Source organism: Nyctereutes procyonoides, unplaced genomic scaffold (assembly GCF_905146905.1).
Source record: "Nyctereutes procyonoides isolate TBG_1078 unplaced genomic scaffold, NYPRO_anot_genome, whole genome shotgun sequence".
Classification (NCBI taxonomy): domain Eukaryota; kingdom Metazoa; phylum Chordata; class Mammalia; order Carnivora; family Canidae; genus Nyctereutes; species Nyctereutes procyonoides.
Window position 1 is genome coordinate 2,324,170 of NW_026575153.1, and position 20,633 is coordinate 2,344,802.

Below are 20,633 nucleotides of genomic sequence, written 5' to 3' on the forward strand. Positions count from 1 at the left end.
TTCCTTTCTCAAGTTACCTCTCCTCTTCCATCTAACATTATAAGCTCAAGAGTAAGTTCCCGAAAATCAAGGATTATGTCTTTTTAAAAGTCTTTTATTTATTCATGAGAGACACACAGAGAAAGGCAGAGACATAGGGAGATGGAGAAGCAGGCTCCCCATGGGAGCCTGATGCGGGGATTCAATCCCAGGACTCTGGGATCACACCCTGAGCCAAAGGCAGATCCTCAACCACTGAGCCACCCAGGTGCCCCTATATCTGTCTTTTTCACTATTCTAGTTCCATTCTAGTTCCTTTACCCCATACTTTGCCTTTCCTACTTTTGTCAAAATCCTACTCATGCTTAAAGAAGCATCTCAATTGCAATATTGTGGATGAATCCTTCTATAGAAACTCAAGTGATATGTAACATGTCTACATTTCTCTTATTTGTACTTCCATTTTTATTATACTCATAAGTGTGAATTGTTTATGTATATTAAGTTAAACCATTAGAGATTTTTTTAAAGATTTTATTTATTTATTCATGAGAGACACAGAAAGAGAGGCAGAGACACGGGGAGAGGGAGAAGCAGGCTCCAAGCAGGGAGCCTGACGTGGGACTCGATCCTGGGACTCCAGGATCATGCCCTGGGTCAAAGGCAGACGCTGAACTGCTGAGCCACCCAGAGATCCCACCGTTAGAGATTCATTCAACCACTTTCAAGGTAAAAAATGGCAGTTTCTTAAAATGCCATGTTATTTATGGAATTATATTCATATATAAAAATAGATAATATATATTTGATATACACATATACATAATATATGCATATAAAATATGTATACTATGTACATATATATTATCACATATATATGTAACTATATGTATGTCTGTATTCATATTTGTCTCTTCAACTACATTGGAATGATATCATATGGCCTCTGTTTTGGGTTCTGTCTTTTCTGAATTTTACAACACAAGGCTTTAAGCACAGGAGATACTAAAAGTGTTTTGTGGGATTATAGCTATTCATCCTACTAAATTTGAGTAACTTAAATTTAGTGAAACATACTGATGATGTTTTTATTTAGGATATTTCATGAATAGGTGGTTTGAGGAATAGGTAAGACAGCATAATCTTCTATAAGAAGAGTTATTTTATGTATTAAGTACATACATACCAATCATTCTCTATGTAAAATAGTTTCTTCAGACTCTATTCTCATTAACAGAGTAAACATTTTCAAAAGGAATTTATATGAATTTTGTTTAAATGAGCACTGGGTGTTATTCTGTATGTTGGCAAATTGAACACCAATAAAGAATAAATTTATTATTTAAAAAAATAAATAAATGTTAGGAAATTATGCATAAAATTTGGAAATTTTTCCAAAATTCATAAAAATTCATAAAATTCCCAAATTCATAAAAATCCATAATTTTTCTATTAAGTCAGTAGGACTACTGCTTCTATAAGAATAGAGCCCTATATCTGTAGTATATTTGTCTGTCAATGAAGATAAATGATGCTGGGATTAAACCAATTATTTATTTGATTTCTTTCCCAGAGGTACTTATTTCAATACCAGAAACTCAGAACTTTTTTTTTCAGTGTAAGGCTGGCCCCAAAATAAAAATAGAAAAATTGGTAAGGATCCATGTAGGATATGAAGGCTTTTCCACTGAGTCAGTGTGATACCTTGGCAAGAGATAACAGAACATCAATCATCCTGAAATACATACTTTTTCTTATTCTTCATTTGTTAGTGTTCACAATTGATTGGTCCCTATTTCACATTGACTTTAAGTCTTTAAACACCTGAGTTAACATGGCCAACATAATCTCAGCTGCAGTGGCAAATACATGCTTGAGTCAGAGTTCCAGAATGTAGATTTTAGTTGTTACTTTCACTCCAGTCTAGCATGAAGATGAATCTCAGCTGCCTGAGTGATTCGGGCTCTCTCACTGTGTAGAAACCTGGTTTTTGTTTCCCTTCTTTCCTTAGCTTACAAACATAAGTGAATACTGGAAAAATGTTAGGCTACCTATTTGGGTTGCTTTTGTTTCTAATCTATTGTTTTTGAGAAGTTTTTAATGTCGTTTGTTCATTTTTTGACTATTCCAATATTTGCATATATCAGTACTGTAGACACTGCACGTACTTCACATACCCTGGCTACGCCATATTTGTGGACTATGTCATTTTGATAGCATGTATTTATTGAACAGATATGGCCCAGAACAAGATTGCAAAGTAGAGGCAAGAAAACATCACCCCTTCAGTTCAGTTTTAGTGAGCTGTCATTTCATTAGAGGAAAACAGAAACTTTCAAAAATTATATTCAGCGAGAGTTTTTAATGTAATGAGCACAAAGGAATTGTCTTCTGTCGATTAACACTTACTTCTAATGCATTACTCCTTTGTCTTCCCACAGCGAAGATGAAATCATTAATACAATTTATAAATATTAATGCAATATATAGATATAGATATGCATATGTGTGAGTGTGTTTGTGTATGCGTGTATTTTCCCCAGTTTAGAAAGAACTAAATCAAATACTACCCATCCCCAAGCCCACACAGAGGCTACAATAAGAAACAGGAGTCCAAGGACCATTCTTCATCTCGATTACTTGCTACCCAAACAGGGCATTGCAGGAGTGAAACCAGTGATTGTGTTGCTATAGCAATTTTGCCAGGTGCCCAGCAACCATGCATATGCTGTGGCCTAGAGTTTTAATATGCCCACTTCAAAGTGAGAATAGCACAAGTGTTAAAAGCCAAAGTATATTTTTAATCTAACCTTTGGCTATAATTTGTGAGGAGTTTAAGGAGAGTCTCTTACTCTTTATCTTCAGAGGAAGGAACATACACCACAGAGTTCTGGATTGCTACATGCAATGAATTAAGCACCTTGTTTAAGGAAGTTTAAGAAACAATTTTAGCTTAAAAGAGAGGATTAGCTTATAAAAAGCATGGCTTTCTCTCAAAATTAAAATATGCTTTTTTTTGGTGTTGGTACCTATTGTGCTAATATGAGTAAGCCTGTCTGATAACTATGAGATAATGACCCAAGTTGTTTGCCCTTCTTTTTTTTTTCTTTTTAAAGATTTATTTTTTTTAAATCTTTTTTTTTTAATTTTTATTTATTTATGATAGTCACACACAGAGAGAGAGAGGCAGAGACATAGGCAGAGGGAGAAGCAGGCTCCATGCACCGGGAGCCTGATGTGGGATTTGATCCTGGGTCTCCAGGATCGCGCCCTGGGCCAAAGGCAGGCGCCAAACCGCTGCGCCACCCAGGGATCCCCTAAAGATTGATTGACTGATTGATTGATTTATGATAGACAGAGAGAGAGAGAGATAGAGGCAGAGACACAGGAGGAGGGAGAAGCAAGCTCCATGCCAGGAGCCCGACACAGGACTCGATCCCGGGACTCCAGGACCGCGCCCTGGGCCAAAGGCAGGCGCTAAACCTCTGAGCCACCCAGGGATCCCCTGTTTGCACTTCTTATTCTGGGATGCTGCACATTGTAATCTGTTCTAGCCGCGTCTCTGTATTACTAAATATCACTATCCAATATTCTCTCAATAATTGGCTCAAAATTCTGATCCTGTTTTTTTTTTTCTCTCCTCATCCCAGCACTTTTTTTTATATCTTCAAATTCACAGCAGAATTTTTTTTTTTTTTTGGTTAAAAGTGCCACAATCCATGAAGGAGCTAATGCTACAACGTAAAGGGGGGGGTGGCATTCCTCACCATGAGCCTTTTGGTCTTCTCTCCTAAATATCATCGATCCATCAATCTAGAGTCATCCCTTAGCTAGGCATTCTCAGGGCCACCTTGGGGATGTCTGTTGAAATAACCACCCTTTCCAGTTCCTCTGAAAAGCACTATTTGGAGATAACAAAATCAGCATGTATAACATGAAAGCCACAATTAGCAAAATACCAGGGTCTGGCAAACAAGCAAACACAGCATGTAGGAAGCATAATATCTAGTAATGAAAAACAATTCAGGTTAGGGAAGTCTTGGACTCATTCCTAATTTCATCAAGGGTTTAACCAGATCTTAAAAATCTGTTTTGGGAGAAATCTCCAAGAATATGAAGGCAAGAGTCACACGGAATGATTAGGATGCTAGCTGTCAACCCTGGCTGCATTTGACAATCTCCAGGGGGGAGTTTTTGGAAACACCTATGTCCTGGCCTCCACCCCAGAGAGGATTTAATTGGGAGCAGGGCATAGCTTATTCTTTTTCTGTCTGTTCACTAATTTTCAGCTCTGTAGCAATGCTAATGTACAACCAGGTTGAAGTGGGGCAAGAGCAGACAGTGCTGTGAAAGCACAGCATAGAGTGGGTACAGAAACACATGTTCTATTCAAAAACCATGCCCTAGATACTTTTCTTGGTGCTGTAAATAGAGATACAACTGAGACCTAATGCACTCAAAGAGATCACAGTCTGAAAGGGGCAAAAGAGGCGAGGGAAAAGAGAGAGAATAGAGTCCGCTTTACCATTTGCTTGTGTTCTCCTCTCATCTTGAGAATAAATTCACAAAACCCCTTGATAGTTCCGTAGTATAGAGTTACACGATAGAGAGCCCCTGCTTTCTGCAATTTCCTTTCGCCTGTCTCTGCCTATTAAACTTCTCAGACTGAGGGATAGCAGCCTCCTGAGGGAAGAGGGGGGGAACTCTAGAGCTTGAGTGAATTAAAATTTAGCTACAAAAACCCAGGGGAATGTTCTGTACAAGGCAATTCCAGGAAGGGCAGGGAATGAATGACATGCCTCTTTTTATAGCTACAGCCTTGATGATCCTAGACAACGATGCCCTCTGTATGAAATGACGTTAGTGACTAAAAGGCTACCTACCTCCCCACACCCATTCCATGGGGCATTTGTGAAACCAGAACAACACTGCATGGCAGATAGCCTTTCCTCACCTTTTTGCTCTGTCAGATTCTTGAGTCCATTCCTTGAAGATAGACAGTAAATGCCCTTAGTCACTGTATTAGTTTCCTAGGGCTGCCACAATAAATTACTGCATGCTCTGGGGCTTAAAACAACAGAAATTTATTCTCTTACAGTTTTGAGGCTGGATGTCTGAAATGCAGCAGAGCAGCACCGTCCTCCCCAGGCACTCTAGAGGAAGGTCTGTTCCTTGTCTCTTCCAGCTTCCAGTGGCTGCCCAGCATTCCTGGGCTTGTGGCTGCATCACTCTAATCTCTGCCTCTTTCCTCACATCACCTTCATTCGATGTCTGTCTTCTTTGTGTGTCTCTTACAAGAACACTCGTCACTGAATTGGGGCCCGCCTGGTGTAATTCAGGATCTCAATATCTTTGACTTTATTAATCTACAAAGACTTTTAGCCAAGAAAGGTAGCATTTTCCTTTGCTAGGGATTCAGATGTGGGCATATGTTTTGGGTAGCTACAGTTCAGAAGCACAACAAACTTTAATAGACATCTCATGAATAATTGCAGTGAGCATATGTCATCACAGACATGCAAATGGACATCGCATGTCATCAGAGAAATGCAAATGGAAATGACTATGAGATACCACTCTCATCGATTAGAAGGGCCAAAACCCAGAACAGTGACAACATCAGATGTTGACAAGGATTTGGAGCAACAGGAACTCTCATTTTTTGTTGGTCGGAATGCAAAATAATATAGCTGCTTGGAAGACAATATGGCATTTTTTAACCAAAACTAAACATACTCTTACCACATGGCACAGCCATCACACTCCTTGATATTTACCCAGGATGGTTGAAAACATACACCCACACAAAAACACAGATGTTTACACAGTTCTGTTCATAATTGCCAAAATTTGGAAACAGCCAAGATGTCCTTCAGTGGGTGAATGGATAAGTAAACTGTAACAATTTCAGACAATGCAATATTATTTAGTACTTTAAAGAAATTATCTATCATGTCATAAAAAGATATGGAGGAGGCTTAAATGCATTTTAATAAGTGAAAGAAGCCAATCTGAAAGGCTGTCTACTGTATGATTCTGACTATATGACATTCTGCAAAAGGCAAAACTATGGAATGGCTAAAAAATCGGTGGTTGCCAAGAGGTAGGGGAGGAGAGCAATGAATAGATAGAGCACAGGGAATTTTTAGGTTAATGAAACTACTCTGCATGAGGCTATAAAGGTGGATATGTCCTTTCATTTGTCCAAATCCATAGAATGTACAATATTGAGAGTGAACCTGAATGTAAACTATGGATTTGGGGGTGATAATAATGTGTCAGTGGAGGCTCATCAGTTGTAAAAAAAGTGTACCACTCTAGTGGAGGATGTTAATAATAAAGGAGGCTCTCCTTGTGTGGAAGCAGAATGTATAGGGGAAATCTGTATCTTCCTCTCACTTTTGTTGGGAACCTAAAAGTGCTCTAAAAATAGTTGATTAAATACCATGCAGAAAAAAGTGTCCTGGTGATGGAGACAGTGAGTAGGAGCCAACAGTCACGGAATTTACCTGGCTATTTTCTCTCATTTGGCCAGTATTTCTGAGTTAACTATAAATGTAACCGGCAATGAAAGCACTCCCTAGTTGTTCTTTACCAGCTTTCTGCAGCCTCCCCCAATCTGTTGTATTGTACTGAGGGCCAGATACAGGAAAAGCCCTGCACAGCTAAGCTTCTGCTTATCGCTCATTTTCTTCATGCCCATAGCATCCTTCCAACTCCTACACTCCAACAGTCACCCTGTCTCGTGGAGACCTGAAAATTCTCATAGCCAAGTTTCTCAAAAAAAAATTTTCCTGGTACTATTGCCAAAACCAAACGAAAATAATCAGTATAATCAAAAGAGTTTCACTTTATTTCCTCTATGCACATTCTTTTGTGTGCAGCCGTGCACGTGTGCGTGCACACACACACACACACACACACACTTTTGCTTGGCCTAGCAACACAATGGGAATGTAAACACGTTGTTAATGCAGTCGCTCTCAGTTGGCTTCCCAGATGGCTTAAGTTCAATAGATTTTTCCCCCTGATTTCCTCGGCTTCTCCTAGCAAGTGCTAAACAGCCATTATGCCTTTTCCTGCACATTGAGATTCATCTGCAGCTACTAAACTGCCTCCAAAGTGCTTCAATTTTGCATGAGTGCTAAGCTGGGGACTGGGAGACATTACCCAGTACTGAAGGCCCAGATCATTAGAAAGAGCATGTAAATCCTCTGAACCAGAAATAAAAAGTGCAGAGATTTCCTTTGTAAAGTCCCAACTGCAGCTTTATGTAAAACATGAACCTTTAGTGAGGCTTTATGTGGTTCCTTTTTCCTTCTAAATTTTATTTTTGTTTTTTGGGTTTTTTTGGGGGGGTTGTTTTGTTTTTTTACTTTGGCATATGTTTTCTTTTTTTAAAAAGCAAAAAGAATTGTCTCATAGTCAGGAACATGTGAAATAATAGCCATAAGCTATCATTATGTCTCTTCTTAGGACACCAAATCCCTCTTTGCTTTTAATAGGAAAGGTACTTCAAAGTATTGCTAAAAGATCACCCACATAATAGATAATAAAAACAAATTTGAAACCTGCTGAGTAGCAAGAAGCTTTGAGAAGGGATGGGTTGACACTTATATGTGCAGGGGAAATAAATCTATATTATTTAAGTAAGTATAGATTAGGATGTCTACAGATGTTGGATTATGGAGTGAGGATGGGGTGGTATCTAAAGGGGAATGTGAAAATTATTAATAAGAAAGAAGCAATTGTATTCTTCTCATTTTTCAATAGATGCTTCCCTGTACATTGTTACCAAAAAGTCTTGTTTGTATTTTTCAAGGTGAATATATTTTTATCTGTACTTGATCTGTATTTCCATCTCTGCTGTCCTCCCAGTCTGCCTGCCAGACCATCTTGCCATAAATTGAAAGCGTGCCTGTGGTCAGCTGGCGCAGCTCCTTCAAGGGGGCGGCGCGGTAGGGCTGGCATTCTGAGCATCCTGCGGTTCTGCACGCTGTGGGGCTGGGCCCGCGCCCCAAGCCCGTGGAGATATGACAAAAAGCACTCATGATGAAAAGGTTGACTCCCTATCCTCATTTGGTATTTCCTTTGCAGTGGAATTTTTTGAACAGTTAGGATAACATTTCTTTTTTGGTCTGTAGTGTATCCATTTAATAAGAATAAACCAGGCTCCTTTTACATGATTGCTCTATAGTTATTTCTCTTCTCCCATATATTTATGTGATAGGTCAGGCTATCTTCTTTTTAGGATTCTGAGAGTAAAAATGTACACTTATGATCAGATACAGCAGTTCATTATTTATCTCTAAACACGTTATCAAGGACTTTTATTAACCACTGATTTATTCAACACTGAATATGCAAGTGGGATCTGACAGAAATGTGACTAAATGGGCTTATAATGGAGTATGAAGCAAATGCATTCCAACCTGTAGGTAAAAGAAAAACACTAAATGAATGATATGCATATAAACATGCACAGTGAATTTAGGTGCATAATATATACTCTATATAAGATCTGCATTTTCTCCTGAAACCCAGTTTTGTTTGTCGGCATGTTGCATGTATCTTCATACTGGGTTGTACTACCCGTTAGTTTCCTTTTATAAAAACATGGCTAATCATGAAGATGTCATCATCTTTATTAGTGTTAGTATCATCACAAAATATTATTTACTGTGATTCCACACCTCCTGATGCTACACTGTACATATTAAATAGCTAGCTTTCCTATTCTCCCATGGAGATTGTTTGCCCAGTAGGGTATGGACCCTTTGAAGGAAACACAGTTGTAAAAGAAGAAAAGGAGAAGGAAACTCCGCCTGGAGATATGAGAAGATACATGACTGAAGCTCTTTGTTCAGCTGGCAGTATTATATAGTTACATAAATATCTCTTTCGGTGGATTGGAGCTCGTGGTAGGAAACAATCATTTTTCCTTATTTCCCTTTCTTTGTGATGTTACTACAGAATGGACCTGAATATATTACAAGTCACACATAATATTCAGAATCAGGTTCCACTCCTCTGTTATTCAAGTTTAAGTTTTTCTAGCTCTTATGAAAACACCAAAAATAAAGATTGCTTATAAAGAAATGATACTGGTAATTAAACATTATAGCATTTCACATCAATTTGTTTCTTCAACATTTATGTCGGAAGTGATATTTTGAAAAAGACTACAAGCATACCACTTGTAAATAATATTTTTGTTATATAATAAGCAAATAGCTCTGTTTTATAGCATTTTGAGCATAATATTAAAATCACACATTCAGATATTTTAAAACTCTCAGAATTAATGGAAATTTTCTGTGTAGTTAACAAGATGTTGCCAAATAAAAAAAATGTTTTTAATAAATTGAATCCAAGCACTGAATCACAGTAAAAAACAAAACAAAAATAAAAATTCTCAAAGCATTGTGGGATTAAACAGTATTCTTGTCCTCTATTTATCTAATAGTCATTTAGAAAAACCCACTGTGTGCCAGGCATATTATTCATAGTCTATATCATTTAAGTCTGCATTATCCCAAGCCACAGTAACAGGCCCCACCAAATATAGAATAGCCCAAAATGGTACACCTGTTTACATGCCAGTTCCAGGAAGGTGTCCTTGGGTGTAGGGCAGCTCCGTTTCCGTCGATCAGATGCGGACCCGGACTCCTTTCATCTAGTGGTCTGTCGTCCTTTCTGGCCTCCATCCTCTTCTGCATCCAGCCAGCAGAGAGGGAAAGACAGCAAGGAGGAGACCTACAAGCTTCTTCACCAGCTTGGCCAAGAAGAGGTACAAGGACCTTCCAATACCATTGTATTGACCAGAATTGCTTTTCTGGCCACTTCTAAGACAAAGGAAGCTAGAAAATGTGGTTGGATTGCCTTCCCAGGAAGATGTAAGGAGCTGGCAGTCCTTGCCACTAAGTCTGTCTCTAAAAGTACTTTCTCTCCAAGATTTATTTTAACCTCATAACAGTGATGTACACTGGGAAAGGACTATTTTTACTGATTTAAAGTTTAAGAAAATGAGAAATTTAATGCCCCACCCAAAGTTACTCATCACAATAGCCAAGCCAGGACCCAAAATCAAGTTTTCTTCCTTTTGGTTTAGTAATCTAATTTATCTACATTTAGCTCCCTCTGTCAGTGAAGACTTTCATACCACAGAAAGAATTATTTAAATTCCATTTGCCTTGATAATTCTTAATATTTCAGTGACAGTGTGATTTCCTAAAAATGCAATATCTTGTTCTTTTGTATTGGAGTAGCTTTCTCAGTTATGATGTATAATATTCTTATCCAGTTCCCTTGTCCTTTCTGGGCAGAGGGGAGTGCTACAAGTCCTGACATTCTCCTGGTTCAGCAGGGCTGGGTGATTCCTTCTAGCCAATGAGCTATGAGTGAAAGTTACATTGCCCCCCGCCCCCCTGCTCTCAGCGAAAGCTTTTAAGAGCAGGTGTGTGTTCTCTGTGCTCTTTTCTCCTGGCTCAGTAGCCATGGTTGAGGGGATATAGATCCAACATAGATGCCGGCTGGATCACTAAGAAATTTCCTGAAGGACAGCTGTCCTAGAGACTGTTGTGATGGAAGAAGTGACTATTTTAAAAGCCTCTGAAATGAGGGGAGTTATTTAGTAAAACTATAGTATAAACTATTCTAGCTTTTGAAATCTTGTTAGTTAGCTCATAGTAAGGGTTTACTCTGCAAAGAGCTTTATATGTATCATTTAATCCTTGAGAGAACCCAATGAATTAGGAATTTTAAATTCCCATTTTCTTGTTGAGGAAAATGACATTTAGTCAGGTAAAGGAACTTTCCCAAAGTCATACATCTAGTCACTGGGAAAACCAAAATTTGAACCAGATCTTTCCCTAAAGATTATACTCTCCATTAAGTTAATAGCCAAGAATCTATTAAAAATGGGGTTTTATTGTCAAATCTGGATCAATATTGTCCTCTGAAATTATACCTATAGCCTTAGACTTAATCAAAAATTAAATATTTGTAACGTAGAATCAAAAGAAGAGAAAACAGACATACTCTGTATAAAAGAAGGTCGTCATCCAGACCTGACTTTCCCAACTCTGCTGAAAAGTTCCAAAACTAGCCATATCTTTCTCATTTGGGTATGTGCCTAGTATAATTTCCAAACACAGTGCTCCTCCCCTCTCCTGAATCTCTATTAGTACCTCCATTGGTAATTTTGTGAATAGAATATGGTCGTGGTCTCACAAACCAACAATATAGAAAAGTTCTTATCTTTATTTTATAACTTGGGAAACCAAGGTTTGGTGAATTTGGGACTTTCCGAAAGTCAGTAAATATAGGACAAGAATTTATTTTCTTATCTAAGTAAATTGCTAGGTTGTTGTGTATTTGGTGTATATTTGTCTAATCACCCAGTTGTAACAATTGTCCTGGGTGAGTTGATTTTTTTTTAAATGAGCCTTAATAGTTTGGTTTAAAATTTTCCTTGAGAGAATGAAATATATTGCTTTTAAAACAAGCAAGTAGCTGTCCCCAGTATACTGCATATGAACTGTTAATAAGTGGCAGTCTCTCCAGAGATTATTGCTCTTAATATTTGTTTCTAAAACATATGAGATAAGTACAAAATGAAAGCCCAACAGCATGAGTAGTTATAATCTTAGATATATGTTCTGGTTTCCACGATCACACAGTGTTTTCAGAGATTCACCAAGAATATTGCTCTCAAGCTCTTAAGATTCATGACTAGATGTAAGATCACAGATCTGAGAACAGTTTTTGTAATAATTAAAATTAAAACTATTAAAATTCCATTAGAAGTAAATCAGATTAGTCTTGTTTACTAGTCGAGACATATTAGTTTTCCTAAAGCATAGGTCATTGAAAAAATGTCATTTTACCAATTTACCATTCTTCCAGGTTTCCCACTCCACAGAACAAACTGTTCCAGCTGCCATTCAAGGCTCTCCGTGAGTCTCTCTTGTATCTAATTCCATGGTCGTATTTCTTTACTCCATTCAGGTAGACTATTCTCCCCTGTAGTGCTCCATGCTTTTTCATCTCTGCCCTTTGGCTTTGTGCTATTCTATCCTCCTGAAGTGTCTTTGATTCCTCTCTAAGTCTTTAAACCCAAACCATGCTTCAGCATCAAACTCAAAAATTCCATTTCCCCAGGTTTACCGTGATCTCTCCATCTGAAGCTGTTTCACGATAGCTTTCTTCATGGGGTTTTCAGAATTTTCCAAGGGTAGATACTTGTATTCAGTTAGCCAACAGATGGAAGATGCTAAACAAAACCATATTGAAAGACTTGATGAGATGGGGCTGTGTCTTTATGTTGACTCTAGGGTTATATGGTTCAATAAATTTGGGGGAAATCATGGCAGTCCAAATTAAACATACTTTTTAATGGCAGAACTTCTGACCAGTGTCTTCAATATGCTGATTAGCATTCTGTGTTTCTAAGAGGAAGATATATTAAACAGAAATCCCCAATTATTTGACCAAAGAACACCTTTTTAAAAAATATTTTTATTTATTCACTTGACAGAGAGAGAGCATGAAGTGTGAGCGGGGTGGGAGGAGCAGAGGGTGAGGGAGAGCAGGGAGCCTATGATCCCAGGACCACAGGATCAGACTTGAGTGGAAAGCAGACGCTTAAATGACTTAACCATCCAGGAGCCCCAAGAACACTTTGTTGAGACACAGTTTAAATAATATCAGTATAAGGAAAGGAACAAGATCATTGGCTTCAGTTAAATAATGGATCTCAATCCTGATTTCGCCCATCATTGGCTACAGGAAAATTGTTTAAATCATGACCTCCACTCTTTACCTACAGTACAGGTATAATAATACCCATTTCCAAAGATTATTATGCAAATGACCTGAGACATGTGGTGGATACTCAATAAATTCTAGTTACTTGTACCCCTGAGTTACAACTCAATTTACTTATATCTGGAATTTTTAACACTACTTAATATTATAGCTATATAGGTATAAACCATTCATTCAGTTAACATACATTAACTGGACAAATATGTGTGCCAGTCACTGTCCTGACACATGCACAATGCATGTGACAGAGTCACTTTACTCAGTACGCTTTTATTTGTTTTCAGTATTAGACAGTAAACTTCTAAAGAAAGGATCCTCTGGGGCAGCCCAGGTGGCTCAGCGGTTTAGCGCCACCTTCAGCCCAGGGCGTGATCCTGGAGACCCGGGATCCAGTCCCATGTCAGGCTCCCTGCATGGAGCCTGGTTCTTCCTCTGCCTGTGTCTCTGCCTCTCTCTCTCTCTCTCTCTGTGCCTGTCATGAATAAATAAATAAAATCTTAAAAAAGAAGAAAGGAAGGAAGGAAGGAAGGAAGGAAGGAAGGAAGGAAGGAAGGATCCTCTGGCTGCCTTGGAAATGGCAGCACATAAAATAAGTGCTCAAGAACTGTCTCCACAATGCATCGTGAAGGACAGAGGCCTTATGTGCCTTCTTTACCACTGTGTCCCCGGCACACAGAACAGTGCATGGCACATGACAGAGTCTCTGTAAATACCTATTAAATGAGTGACTAGTAATAATAAGGATAAATAATAAGGTCTGTAATTCACCAGTTCATGGTTAGATTGATCTTCAGGAATACAGTATTCTCCACAACCCTTTTGGACAGGATCTTTTTTTAAATGTTGTTAAAATTATTTCTACTGAAGTTTTCAATGTATTACATGAAATAAAAACAGGAAGTAATGTGTGTAGTTATGATTTAGATAATTGTTAATAATTATACTTTAAAGAAATATGTTGGAATGTATATTCAAATATTTATGTAATGAGCTTGATGTTTTTTGAAAAATATTTAGATGAGTAGTGTATTTGCTATATCAATGGGATATGCTTCGTGCCCTTCCAAATTAAATTGCCATCATATTTTATAAGATCACTTTTTTATATTCCAGGGAACATTGACACACACAGCAGAAGTTAAATACAGAAAGATTTTAGCTCCCATTTTGGTCTCACAAAGACTTCTTGGAACAGACATTCAAGAGGTTTTTTAATCACTAAACTTAAGAATGGGAAATAATGATGGGGCACAACTGGTAGAATCAATCTATTTTTTAAGACTTTATTTATTTATTCATGAGAGACAGAGAGAGAGAGAGAGAGGCAGAGACACAGGCAGAGGGAAAAGCAAGCTCCATGCAGGGAGCCCAATATGGGACTCAGTCCCAGGGCCCCAGGATCACACCCTGGGCCAAAGGCAAGCGCTAAACCACTGAGCCACCCAAGGATCCCCCTGTAGAATTAATCTATTGACTCATTACCACTCTGTATGTAAGAAAGAGCATTTTGCAGACTCTCCACTCCAATTGTCATTAATATTTGCAGCTCTAAGTTTGGTGGTGGTTGGAAAGTCAAATCAAATGTAGGAGGACTGGTTCTCCTGTAATAGCATCTAAAACCCGACACTTCTGCAAAGGATAGGAAAACAGTATTAGTGTTGTCAGAGTATCAATTATTATAACTATTGTAATATCATCTTGCAATTAACATTTCAAGTTTTAAGGAGGAAAAACTGCCTTTATCCGTGGTTGTCATATAGCTTTCTAAAAAGCACTAGGAGTATTCCCACTCCAGATACACAATCCAACAAATATTTTCTTCTCAGTTCTAGACAAAACAAAAACATAATAAAACACAGATCCTCACTGGGCACAGAATGCCAAACAGAACCCAAGTCACTAGAAATTATCATGTAAAAAAGGAAGTCAAGTCAATGGCCTAGGTATGAAATACTTCCAGGCAACAACTTTGAACCATTCAGTCCCAGCCATGTTATTCTTTGACTTTTAGGTAAATTCATCTTGACTACAAAGATAATAAGTGTAACTTTAACAAAATTATACTTATAATATAATTTAATATACCAGTAAGTTGCAATTTTCAATTAAACAAAGTAATTTTAAATGGCCTGTTTATATATTAAATATTATATTAAAAATCTAAGAAAAACATTTCAGACACAACTTGATGAATTATGTGTTTGCATGTCTTCTTTTCCTGATATAGCTTAAAGATTGTCAGATGACTTCATGTAACGTAAAACCATATCTTGATTGTACAGTTCTGCCTTTCAGGTTACTATATTGATTATTTTGTGAGCAGCTGAAATAATTGTCAGGGGTTTTTGGGGGGTATGACATCCTTTTAAATTATGCTGATATTTTGTGTAATTTAATTTATATTAAGACATCTAGAACTGATATGTACAATACTTGAGATCATATTAGTGAAAACTAATAAGATTAAGCTATGGAATAAAGCATGAAAAAGAGACCAGGCTAATTCAATAAAGTGTTACAATATATCCCAGATCATCCTTACCTGAAGCTCCATACACTTCCCACCAACCTCTGTCCTGTGAATGCACTATAATGAGATTTGGTAGTGACCTCTACAGCTCTTTTCCCAAGGGAGAGTGTTGGGAGAGCGTTGGAGAGAACCAAATTGGTAGGTCTACACAACATGATGTCTCAAACCTTCCCATTGTCATATGAAAGATAAAGTAATTAAGAAGAATGAGAAATACAACTCAGGCATACATAACACCCATGTCTAATTTGAAGTCACAATGCTTTTTGGTGAAACATACATGGGGTATCAGAAGGTGAGAATTTGATGACCACATTTCAAAAAATCTTTCAAGATGATGCATGATTTTGGAATATCACTTAATAAATGAGATAAATGAAGAGCACAATGTTGGAAATGAGATTTTGTCCATCTTTACGTTTCTGGAACTTGACATAATTTTTGACATTAGTGAACTCTAAATGTTTGTTGGCAGTACTATAGATTATTTTTCTGGGGAGATATAGATATCATTTTAAATAATTATTCAATAGTATTCATCATGTATTTGCGATCATTTTATCATAATCTCTAGAAAAAACTATTTGTGGTGCCTGAACACTATTATAAAATTAAAATTTTGCTAAAAAAAAGGAAAACATTTTACCAGATTTTATTGCCATACGGTTGTATAGCCTTAACAAAGATCCAATCAGAGGGTTGCATTTGCATCTGGATTTCTAAAATCATTTGAAACTCCCTATTAGCAAGTGCATATTCATATTCATTATAAGACTTCTTGATATAGCATGCTAATTACTTGCCTGCACTCTGGCTCCCAAACCACAATGAATCCTATTATAAAAGCAGATCACTGCAAACTTCAAACAGCATGCATCCTTGAGATGCTTCTATTAAAGGAAGAATGATGATGGAAAATCTTTGATCTTATCAGACGTGATGGAAAATACACATTTGTATTTGAGCAAATCTGTAGAACGAAGCGTTTCTCCCCACCCTTGAGTAACCTGAAACCAATTTCAAGTTCCCAAATGTTCTTCAAAGCAGCCCAGCCCTCCTTGGAAGTAATGCTGATGGCATTACAAATTTCAAGGCAGCTTGCTTTTTCCATCTCAGGACTTCAAGCAGATTTAAAATTTTACTTTCAAAGAGAAATAATATTACCTACTTTTAGCCAAACCACTAGCCTCTGGTTTGATGAGCAGAATGTCATAGGTAATGAACTTACCTGCAGTAATGAAAAGATGGTACATAACAAAGTTCCTCATAGCTTGAATAATGCAGCTGACTGTAGGGCATTCTGAGCTGTAAGTGTTTAGAGACTTGCTGCTTTAGTTCTTTCCTGTTCTAGTGTTGTTGACCAGAAGTTGGAATGTAAACTTTAGGCATGTGGCAAGACAACTGTACACAACTAATTCATTCCTCTCCTCCTGAATGGGCCATCTATGAAGCTGAAGACAAAAATCAGTGTGTGCTTGATTCCTGCACCCCAGAGAGCCTGAGCCACACAATTCAGAACATTCATACTATGAATAATCCCTGTAGCAGGAGGGTCGGTCTGTGGCTTCTTCAAAAGCCTCAGATTTGTGGTCAGTAGAAACATCCGTGAGCCTATTTGGCCTGAAGGATCCAGTGGCCCTAGTGTAGTTACCCTAGCATTTAATTAGGTTTCCTGTAATTGCTTTAAGTAAAAAGTTGGGGGAGGAGAGGATGAGGAATAAAACCTGAAGTTATCATCTTGGGACACAAAAATATTTGTGTGTGGTTTTAATATCCTGAGCCCGTTTGTTGCTGCCCTGCATTTTGGAAAAAGCCATTATAGTTTGGAGGAAATACACACTGCAGGTTTATCAGCCCTTTGGTGACTGTAAATTTACTGCAACAACTTTTAAAGGAAGGGTTTTGTTTCTAGTAACTAAATTTCTGCATGAAGACAGAAGTTATAAACAAGTAAAACAGACAAAAGTATTAAATGCCAGAAAGTGGAATAAAAAAAAAAAAAAGGTGGGAAGCAAGGGGGAAAGCTGTGCTCCATCTTTCCATGAACTTCTAGATATCAGAAAATGGGAATAGTCACAGTATGATGGGAAGACTTGAGTAGGGACTAGAAAAGTAGAAAGTAAGTAATGGTTTTTTGTTAATAAGTTGGGATTTCTGCTATGGGGATTGTTTTGTTATTTGGACACTGATTAAAATACTAATCTTTTCATAGAGGGGTGAGGGATTTAGCTCTGCCAGTTACTTGAAAATTCTTTTTAAATGGTCACTGTATAAGCATAGAAGGCTTGCTAATTTTCAAAACTTTAAAATCACTTTAAATACATTTAATAAACTTTTGGCCATAGAGTGCCCCGTTAGCATCTTGCCCTGCCTTGGGCTTATAAAATTTACTTCCCTGGGCTTCTTTTCAGATCAGGGAGCCTTGAGGGGAATCTAAGGGCTTAGGTGTTTCTGTGTCTCAAGTCCTCTTCAGTTCATGATAGAAAATATTGCTTATTTCCCCAGTGGGAGAGTGTCTACCTCTATTGAGTATTTATTAATTTCCCTGAGGACTTTTACCCATTTGAGCATGTTCTCAGTTTCATTTTTTTTAGATTTTATTTTTTATTTATTCATGAGAGACACATAGAGAGAGAGGCAGAGACATAGGCAGAGAGAGAAGCAGGCTCCATGCAGGATGTGGGACTTGATCCGGGATTCCAGGATCATGCCTTGGGCCGAAGGCAGATGCTCAACCAGTGAGCCAGCCAGGTGTTCCATGTTCTTGGTTTTAGAGTAAGTTCTGGAATACTCTTTTTTAGAGTCTTTAGATGATACCTTCATGTCATCTATACCAAGAAGTCATGGTCAAACAGTTTAAGAGATCATACCTTCTAGGAACTAAGCTCTATATCATATACATGGTTATATATAATATATATATATCATTAATGATTATTAATATAATTATTATAATATAATTATATATATAATTATATATATAATTATCATCTGATTATGTCATTTACTTGCTTTAAACACTTTAATGATAGCCATGACTTTCAGGAAGAAATCCCAAGTTCTAAATATGGTATGCAACAGATTCTCAAACTATAGCATGCATCTAAACTCTTTGAGTGTTTTAAACCACAAATCACTGGGCCCAACCCTCAAAATTTCTTACTCAATTTGAGTCTGAAGTGGGACCAAAGAATTTTCATTTCTAGCAAGTTCCTATTCAATGCTGATGAAACTGCTCCAGGGCCACACTTTGAGAACCACTGGTCTACAAGACTGTGTATTGTCTGATCTTTTTTGTCTCCAGCTTCATCTCATGCCACTATCTCTGTGTTTGGTGCTTAACTGTCTTCTGGGTTCCAATCTCCTCATTCTCTTTCCTGCTTCTTCCCGTATGTTCTGCCCCTCTCCTATATAATTTAACCAACTTAACTCATGTTGGATCCTCCATACTAAATTGGATCCCTTGTTATTCCCTCTCCTTTTCTCTATACTTCTCCTTAGCAGCATTGAACTCAATTGTAATTAAATAATAATGGTATAATCTGCAGTTAATATGTACCCTCTTCACAATATAAGTTCATTGAGGGTAATGACTATTCTACTCATCAGAGATTCACTAGTCCCCAGGGTAATATCTTTTCCGTAACTGATATTGAATAAATATTTGTTCAATGAATGAATGAATAAATACATGAATAAAAAGTACAGCAATATATTTCATCTTTCTTAGTGTGCTTATTATATTTATCCCTAACTGTGCCCCTGTTAGTTCTCTCAATAAGCATTGCATTTTGAAAGAGTGTGCAGGAAAATTGGCAGTTGCCCACAAACATTGTTCAGTTGATCCTTCTTGCTCAGTGCAAAGAGGCACATTGCAGAACAACTCTCGCTTGAAATAAATGAAATACACTTTGACATATCAAGATAAATACTCCTGAAATGATAATCCCAGATTCTTAATTCAATTTTTGTTATTTAGGATTACACAATGCTGTAAAATAAAATCCACTTATTTGAGCATTTTAGCTGGAAGCCACTTTAACAGGATTTTAGTTACATTACAATTAAAGAGAAACATTTGGGCTTTCAAAATATTATGCATGAAAACTTTAAAGTCATACAGTCTTTGAGTAGAATAGCAGGGATTTGTTAATTGAGACTAGGATTTTTTTTTAAAGAAAATAGTATGCCTTAATAACTAAAATGCAACTATTAAAATAACTTAGTTTTAAATAATCACCACATATTCATGAAGTACTAGGTCATATTATAATAAAATCTGATGTTATATATATTTATGATTTATATACTTATAATTATAGTTTTAGGTCAGTCTCATTTCTTTTTTTTTTCATTCTCATTTCTTATGAAGAATTAGGAAGACTCAGTTATTGTAAAACTATGTAAAGTGTTGTAAAACTGTATATAGCTTTATGGTACCAGATGATACTATGATAAAATGTGATATACATTTATATACATAAACCAATATATATTTATAATTTATATTCTTATAATTATAGTTTTGGGTTATTCTCTGTCATTTAATGTGAAGAGTTAGGAAGATTTAACCATTGTAAGGTTATGTACAACACACGGATATCTTACCAATGACCTGTTTAATTGGGGTACAGTCCTTAGCAGATGTGAAATTTATGTTCGGGTTTTAATATAGCCAGGAAGATAACTTAGTGAATATTTGTCAGACTATTTGGTAAAAAGTGTAATTTTGTGCAGTGATCTACTCCACTTTTATCTTCTGATGAAAGCAGAAGATTTGAAATAGCAAATAAGGAAGTGAAAAAGTTGGGAGACAAATAACTGGAATGAGAAGAAAATCACAAGTGGATGAAGACAATATTTGGAATGTTGATCTATGGCATCAAGAAGGATCACTAGGGGGAAATATATGGTATGATGTTTTATATTTTGTTAGGACTTCTCCTGACTTAAACCTCTCTTTCCCTTGGCAGGTCTCATTGTCCGGGAAGTAAGCATTGAGATTTCACGCCAGCAAGTGGAAGAACTCTTTGGGCCCGAAGATTACTGGTGCCAGTGTGTGGCCTGGAGTTCGGCGGGCACGACAAAGAGCAGGAAGGCCTATGTGCGCATCGCATGTGAGTCATTGTGCTTGAACACCACGGGATGCACATTCCACCAGTGCATCTTGGAATGTGAGAAAATTGAGACCATCACTGCTCTAGATTCAAAGAACCCTGGTCACAACTCCCAGATTTATGCATTTGAGCTACACTTTCCCCTTCACCAGGACATCATTTTGTATTTCAAGGTGTTG

At 37.2% G+C, this 20,633-nt stretch overlaps 1 protein-coding gene across 1 annotated transcript in view; it reads left to right on the top strand.

The window, feature by feature from the left end:
• The window catches only part of UNC5C (unc-5 netrin receptor C), a 350,439-nt gene that overhangs the window by 209,509 nt on the left and 120,297 nt on the right, over positions 1 to 20,633 (top strand). Inside the window, exon 3 of the mRNA XM_055313260.1 lies at positions 20,311 to 20,454. Coding sequence (XP_055169235.1) covers positions 20,311 to 20,454 — 144 coding nt within the window. The remainder of the gene's footprint in view (positions 1 to 20,310; positions 20,455 to 20,633) is intronic.